This window comes from Priapulus caudatus, unplaced genomic scaffold, assembly GCF_000485595.1.
Source record: "Priapulus caudatus unplaced genomic scaffold, Priapulus_caudatus-5.0.1 Scaffold870, whole genome shotgun sequence".
Taxonomy (NCBI): Eukaryota; Metazoa; Priapulida; class Priapulimorpha; order Priapulimorphida; family Priapulidae; genus Priapulus; species Priapulus caudatus.
In genome coordinates, this window is record NW_014577931.1 from 6,806 (window position 1) to 15,045 (window position 8,240).

General features: G+C 47.4%; 1 protein-coding gene across 1 annotated transcript in view; it reads right to left on the reverse strand.

The window, feature by feature from the left end:
- Positions 1 to 1,948: 1,948 nt before the first annotated feature.
- LOC106814084 (solute carrier family 45 member 3-like) overlaps positions 1,949 to 8,240 on the reverse strand; it is a 7,431-nt gene continuing 1,139 nt past the window's right edge. The window contains exons 3-4 of the mRNA XM_014818360.1: positions 5,398 to 6,583; positions 1,949 to 2,478 (exon numbers count right to left, since the gene is read on the reverse strand). Of these exons, the coding sequence (XP_014673846.1) occupies positions 2,224 to 2,478; positions 5,398 to 6,583 (1,441 nt within the window). The 3' untranslated portion in view covers positions 1,949 to 2,223. The remainder of the gene's footprint in view (positions 2,479 to 5,397; positions 6,584 to 8,240) is intronic.

An 8,240-nucleotide genomic window follows, 5' to 3' on the forward strand; every position in this document is an offset into this window, starting at 1 on the left:
ACACGCAGGTACACGCACGTACACGCAGGTACACGCACCTACACGTACACGCACGTACACGCACGTACACGCACGTACACCCTGTATAGGTATATACTATATATATAAGTGTAAGTGTGCACAGTGCAGCCGCGTAAGGAATGGCAGCCGCAAGCGTATGTTGCAAATAGGATTTGGATGGAATTTACAGGAAACTGTCAGCAATAATAGGTGAAAGAGAGTATAGAAACATTAAGAATTTGGTATTAAATAGATTTCGTATTTATTTAGCATTATATTTTATTGAAACGCTTCAAGTGCCTGTGGTATTTCAGTAAGTATTTCAGCGTTATATTGGGGGGAAAAGTTTGGTAGAGATGGTGGCCGAAGCAAAAACTTGGTGGCCTCGGGCCTCCGGATCGGCACTAATTTCGAACGCTGTCAATAAAGCTCATAGGGTCTATTTCCCTCAGGATACTGCCGGAACGTACCCTGGGTACGGTCCGGTATACCGGAACATACCCTGGTAACTATCTGATGTGGTTAGGGTTAGGGCGTAGGCGTAGGCGACTCCCTAGACACGTTAGTGGAGTAGGCGAGGTACGGTCCGGCATATTAGATAGCACCAGCAGAGCATATAAATCACGTTGATTTATATGCTCTGGTACCAGGGTACGGTCCGGTATCGTACCCAGGGTACGTTCCGGCAGTACCCTGGGGGACATCTAGACCCTCTCAGCGTCAATAAAGTGTAGTTTATTGATGGAAGAACAGTGATTTTTATTAGCGAGGCGGTGTTTTTGGATATATTTCTGTGTGGCGGCTGAGATTTGAGCGAGGCGGCCGCCTCGCTCGTGTCAATGCAGGGGAAACACTGAATAGAATACTAAGTCCTCCACACGCCAATCCGTAATTCGCTCTCTTTATCATCAACCCAATACTTGAAAAGTATACCTAGATATGTAGTCAATAACTAAAATGCAGATCACAGCGTTGCACTGGTTTTAAACCTGTTTTCGACATCTATAATAATACAATGAACCAAATTGGTTTCCAACAAGAAATTCATAGATATTACAATTTCTATAAATTTCTAAGTTTGGCCAGAGCTGCTACTCAAGCTTTGTTGAACCACCTGGTGGGACCTTGATATATTTTTATGTATTACGGACATGGTAGACAGTCAAATGGTCAAATTTCTGTTTTAAAATAGAATATGATATATAGCTTGCCCATAGCCATCGTATTTGTAAAACCACAATGAGGAAGTATTAAAAATAATGGCAGTCTTCTGGTAGCTGTAAGTACAGACATAGACATGATACAAGAAGTCCCCCAGCCTGGCAAATCACTGCTGATAGGGTCTATGTCCCCCAGGGTACTGCCGGAACGTACCCTGGGTACGGTCCGGTATACCGGAACGTACCCTGGTAACTATCTAATATGCCGGACCGTACCTTGCCTACTCCAAACCGTACCCTGACTTTCAGCCGATGTCGTAATACATATACCGCTTGTCAGCAGGAAACGCGCCGCTTTATTCTCCCGTTCCTTGTTTCCGGTCCGTTCCCGCAAAATATTTGTTTCAGTATTCGTGTAATTATTCTACAAGTGTCAGCGAGTCTATACGTTTCCAACCCATTAAGATAATCATACAAATTTTCCTGTCCCACAACACTTGGAGATCTTCTTGGAACCATCTTTCAAAAATCTCGGGCGAAAATGCGCGAAAATGTCGTAAACATTGCGAAAGGAAAACGCATTCCCGATCAACGTGATATTTGCAAAAGGATTGCGCGCATCAGTGTATTATGTATATAGGTTGAAATTTCTTATTGCATGTTTCACAGTTTCATACTCCAATCCAACTTTATAAAGATATAAATATTGGCGGTCTGTATGTATATTTCAAATTTTGCGACATCAGTAGTGGACGGAGCAGGGACAGTCAGGGTACGGTGGGGAGTAAGCAAGGTACGGTCCGGCATATCAGATAGTTACCAGGGTACGTTCTGGCAGTACCCTGGGGGACATAGACCCTACCAGTACCAGCCAAATCACTGCCATATCTACAAATATATAAGGTTGCCCATGATTTCACCTCATAGAAGACGCAATAAATTATATAAAATGACACTAATGTAAAACTATCATGTTGAATGCTATCACATCTAGCCAGTCTTTACTGTTTTTCGCACGCAAGCACTTCCCCACGCACGTCTCTGTGAGCCCCCACCAGCTAATCTAACCAATCATGTCGCTCTTCTTGAAGATAACATGAGTGGCCTTGTAGCAGGCGAGGCATCCAATCAGAGAGGAGCTTACAACGTACGACAAGGCTGTCCCCGTCAGGTGTACGACGTAGCCCATGAATGCTGACAGCAGGATCTGTGCGAGGAAGTAGGCGGAGTCTAGCACAGCCATGTTGGAGCCGACGCCTCGTGGCTGCTGCTGCTTCTTGTTGCTCGCTCGCGATGCGGGCGTATCACAGAAATAAACCTGCGAGATTCAATATCACAGAAATAAACCTACGAGATTCAATATCACAGAAATACACCTGCAAGATTCAATATCACAGAAATAAACCTGCAAGATTCAATTTAACAGAAATACACCTGCAAGATTCAATATCACAGAAATAAACCTGCAAGATTCAATATCTTTGAACTTTTACCTTGATTACCTTACCTTCAGAACATTTACCTTGATTTTTCATTGATTTTTCAGTTACAGCAGAGTTACTCCGACTAATCAGCGACGAGCCAATGTTGAGTGCGGGGTAGTTCTAAATTCTCTAATCATGGCGGTTTTGTTTACGTTGGAAGTTAAGAAAGTCTGATAAATTGGACAATAGTTGTGACTATTCCAGAAGAGAAGGAACCGCGTGTGGATTTTCAGATTTCCTGATCCCGGACAATTAAAACGGTATCAAGGTCTTTGTGTTCGGTTGTCTGATTGCTGAGATCTAGCCATTTGTATTCGCGACTCGGGTTATAAGTTGTGACAAGTAATTTTTCGCAATGGTCAAAAACAGTGGTTTGCCATCAAGTTTAACGGCTCTAATGTGGAATCGAGGTACAGGGGTGGATTAATTGTTGTGCATTGTTGAAGTGGATACATCTGGCTGTGATATGGTGCAAAAGTTGATAGAATAAGTGTGAATTTCTGTCTGGGGTTGGAGCTGAAATGAAAGGTTACTGTGATCGCCAGCGTGCGGAAGTTAGATCCCCTCTTCTCTTTATATATATAACTTTTTTCTTCTTTTTTTTTCGCCTCAGGTCCCTGTGCTACTTCTAACTAATTGAATTGCTAGTCAAAGATAATACATCATGTATATCATTTGCATAGCAAAATGGATAATTAAAATTAAATACATACACACAAACAACGGAATACAAAATAACTAGTTCATGACACACCTTATACAGGTACAACACCGATTTTCCGGACACTGATGCTCCGGAACCTCTTTTCATCCGGATAAAATGCTTTTGAAAGTATTTGGCGTAGCAGTGTACGTCGCCGTGTCGCCATGTGGGTGCGTCGCCGTGTCGCCATGTGGGCACGTCACCGTGTCGCCATGTGGGTGCATCGCCACGTCGCCGTGTCACCATGTGGGCGCGTCGCCACATTGCCGTGTCACCATGTGGGCGCGTCGCCACATTGCCGTGTCACCATGTGGGCGCGTCAGCACATCGCCGTGTCACCATGTGGGCGCATCGCCACGTCGCCGTGTCACCATGTAGACGCGTCGCCATGTGGGCGCGTCGCCACGTCGCCGTGTCACCATGTGGGCGAGATTTTACCCAGCGCAGCGGGTACCCGCAGCTAGTCTAATATATATTTGAGTTCGTATGTATGTATGTATGTATGTATGTATGTATGTATGTATCTTTCCTATAGGCGGCCAAACCGCCCAAGCGATCTGGATGCAATTTTCACACGGCCATCTGTTATACCCGGGGAGTGTTCGTAGCTGAAAAAAACCTGCCAAACCGTCAAACTCACCGAAAAATCCGTGAAAAACCCCTCAATTCGTCAATCTTCACACATTATCAGCACTGACTGTACAGACTGTCAGTGCTGCCACAGAAAGAAAAATCGATTTCCTCATCTCATCCGGCTGCTGGTATTGTGAAACCGAAACCGGTACTAAAACAGAGCACAACCAGGATATATTTATGTGTCAGTGTGCGCGCAATGGCGGTGGCGTGTGTTTACAGTTGAAACGCTTCAAGACAATATCCAATGGACACAGACCCCACTCGCTGGCCTGTCTCTATCTATACTATATACCCAATTTCGTTTATTCATCCTACGATCTGACAATGGATAGCTGTACGTGGTCAGCTCAACAGTTCGAGACGCCAGCAATCTCTACATATTTCCACCAGACAATAACACGCAAACCATTGATTATCAAGAGGTTTTCAAATGAAAACTGCAACCCATTCGTACATGCTGTTATAATAACTTTTTCTCACTTGCACCATATTACTTTTATGTTCCAGGGGTTCTAAGTTGGGTTCTGCTGTCATATAAATGTCATACGTAACAGTTTTCCCCCATGCTTATTATCTTATTAAACTGATTTCCAAATATTGATATTGTGTGCAATGTTATTGTCGATTTTTACCCAATGTTCCTATTGTGTCCCATTATTAGTAGTATGAATTAGTAGCACGATTTTACCCAGCGCAGCGGGTACCCGCAGCTAGTTGTTTATATAAGAGCCAAATCCGGGTGTACCAGTACTGAAAATTCCAAGATGGTTCGATTTAACACGTGTTAACTATTGCATGAGCTGCTGCTACATGTTTATACAGCCGGCTTTGTTATTCTACTGACACAGACACAACACCCTGGACAACATCCACAGCATTTCCTCGATATTCTGTTAGATCACATCGTAGGTGTTGAATACTTCATTCGAGTAACCAAATTTATTCTGCAATTGATGCAGCTGCAACTTACTAGGGTGTCGATTACGTATAGGACCATGGGAAATTAAACCTAATCACCCACACGTAGGAATAGGCATACGATCGATCATGCTATGGTGCTATCACGCCCACCCGCACGCACGCACGCACACACACACAAATACACAGATATACACGCACACACACATACATGCATCCACGTGCGTACACATGGACGCAAAAGCACGCACTTACGCACGGACACACACACACTTGCAAGCACATACATACATACATACAAGCACGGTACGTACACACGGGCACAAATGCACACCCCGATACAAGAACAAGCGGTGACACAGATGAACACAAGCACGCACGCCCCTGGAGGACCTACTGGATCAGGTATGGCGTACTGAGTTTCGCTATGCAAATTCTCAACCTCAGTTATCACCACGCGTGCAACATTCTCGGCCGTCACGTCACATGATCAGACGAGCGCGCGCCGCTCACCTTGGTCGTAGAGCTCTCTCTCCGGCGTGCCGGCCGCCATGTTTGGGTCGCCGGCGTAGACTATGTGACCGACGAACTCGGTGTAGAACATGTTGTGGCACATGATGGCGGTCCACGTGAGCACGTGCGAGCAGAAGAGACGTCGAAGCACCGTCGGCGTGCGCGCAAAGTTGCTCACGGGCGAATAGAGGGCGCTGGCGGCGGAGGCGATGACGCGGCCCGCGATCGAGCGGCACATCTGCGAGCGGATCCTGTCAAGCCGGAACAGCTTGATGCGGTGGAAGGAGCGCCGCCGCGCCGGGGTCGCAGTGGCGCCACCTGGGAGGAGGGGGTCGGCCGGCGACGCCGCATCGCGCTCCGCATCCGGCGTCACACGACCCTGGTTGCTGTTTGTCTCGTATCCGGACTCCGCGCCTGCGTGCGACGGCGTCGCATCCTCCTCGCTCTCCGTCGCCACTCCCGTGCGCTGCCCGCGGCGCCGCCTGGTGTATGGGCGGTCGTCGGCGACGGCGAGCGTCGCGAGCAGGGTCAGCGCAAAGAGTGCGATGAGGAGAGCGAATGCTGATCGCTCCTGCGTGCCCAGCAGCTCCCCCAGCTGGCTGCCTCGCCAGTCGAGCGCGGTGACGAGGTAGCCGACGCAGCCGCCCGCGCTCAACATGAACGCGTAGATCGTGAAGGCAGTGTCCTGCGCCGCCGTGCCCGTGCACATGTCCGACAGCAACGCCTCACACGGGTTGAACGCCGCCTGCGAGCAGAAGTCGAGCGCGACGACGCCGATGCACAGCAGCAGCAGTCCGACGGCGTGCGCGTGCGCGCCTCCCACCCGCACCCCGATCGACTCCGCGTAGGGGATGAGCAGCAGTGACACGAGCACGCCCGCCGAGATGCCGACGATGAACGGGCGGCGGCGTCCGAACGCGAGCGTGCAGCGGTCGCTCGCCCGTCCGATGTGTGGCACGGCGAACAGCCCCACCAGGGGGCCGAGGCCCATGATGGCCGTCATGAACATGTCGCTGGCGCCCATCTTGAGTAGCATCGGAGGAACGTAAGTGAAGATGGCGCTCGCCGAAAACTCGAGCCCGCACACGACCGCGTTCAGCAGGATGAGGTTGAGCAGTGGTGGCGCCCTCTTCAGAGGCGGCGCGGCGCCGGAGGCAGACATGCTGCGCCTATGACAGATGCAGACGCTCAGTTACCAGGAGTGACAACACAACAACAAGAGACGACTGAGAGTAACAGCTGCTCGCAACACAATTCTCTTCCAGCCCACAAGGTCCTTTATATATATAAGAGGTTCGTGATCTTAAAAACTAAACTAACCAATCTAATAATCAACAAGAGCCGCAGAGCGTCTGGGCTCATCCGAGGTCTGTTGCTACGATTATAAACGTAAAATTTCAGTCGTGCGTAGTACCACATTTGTTAGGCGCAGATATGCAGACACACCCCCTTGCCCCCCCCCGCAGGCTATGGCCCTGGATATACCTGCAAGATTCAATATCACAGAAATAAACCCTCAAGATTCAATATCACAGAAATAAATCTGCGAGATTCAATATCACAGAAATAAACCTGCGAGATTCAATATCACAGAAATAAACCTGCAAGATTCAATATCACAGAAATACACCTGCAAGATTCAATATCACAGAAATAAACCTGCAAGAGTCTGCAAGATTAAATACGTCAGCAAAACCTCATGACGTGAAGCGCGATGTACCTGGCATACTGTTCGGGAAGGTTTGGCGATATACGACAAAAAGAAAAAGCAGAAATATATAGTGGAAAAAAGATGGTTGGACTACAAGGAAGAAGAAAGGGAGATAGGTAGCGAATAAATGGTACAGAAAAAGGACACTGAGAATAAGGTTGGAAGAGGGAGGGGTAGGCTTGCAATGGCAGGATACGGGAAACAATTTATATATTCATGCAGCCATACGAGAAAGGAAGAGATTGCGCAGGTGGACCCAAAGAGTGATGAACAAGTCATCGAGTCAAGAGACATCTCTGCATGCATGGAATAGCCTACCTGCTTGTGTTTATGGTACTCCGTTACTAGTGTCAACGGCAGTGCTGTAAACGTTGCGAAACCGAAGCCTGTCATTGCCGTGACAACGTTGAGTAGCACGATGTGTCGAATGAACACCATCGACAACATGGCTAACGTAAACGAAATTATACCTGTGCAAAGAAACAAGTGACAAGTTTAACGATAACAGCAAATCTAAGCAATCCCAGCAAAACAACTCCTAACAGGAAGAGATATTTCAGTGTCTATTAATGATAATGTGCAAGCAATAACAATATTAGTTCATCAATCCAAGTCCACATAACTTTCTTCCCATGTATTCACCCCTCCATCAATGCAATCACCCATCTATCAATGCAGTACATTCATACAATCCTGCAATTTTTATCAATTGCCCATCCCATCTATCTGGCCATACATCCATTCATCCATGCAATTAATCTATCTATCCATCCATCCATGGGACACAGCACGTCCCATTCCATCACATAAATTCAGTAAACAACAACCTCGTCCATCTATCCACCTGTGTAATCATCGAATGTAATGCATGGTTAATTAACATGATTAACTTATTACCAAAAAGATAGGTGTTACGGATACCAAACTGCGCTATGACTCTCTCCAGTATGGTTGAGTAGGCTGCAGCTGTGATACAGTGGAAGAGCAAGCCCCAGCTTCCCATACGCACGCCTAAAAATTAAAACAAAACATTAATCATAGCCAAGGCTCGACACTAGCGGTGGCCCGGTGGCCCGGGGCCACCAAAACTTGATGTCGGGCCACCAAAATTTCCA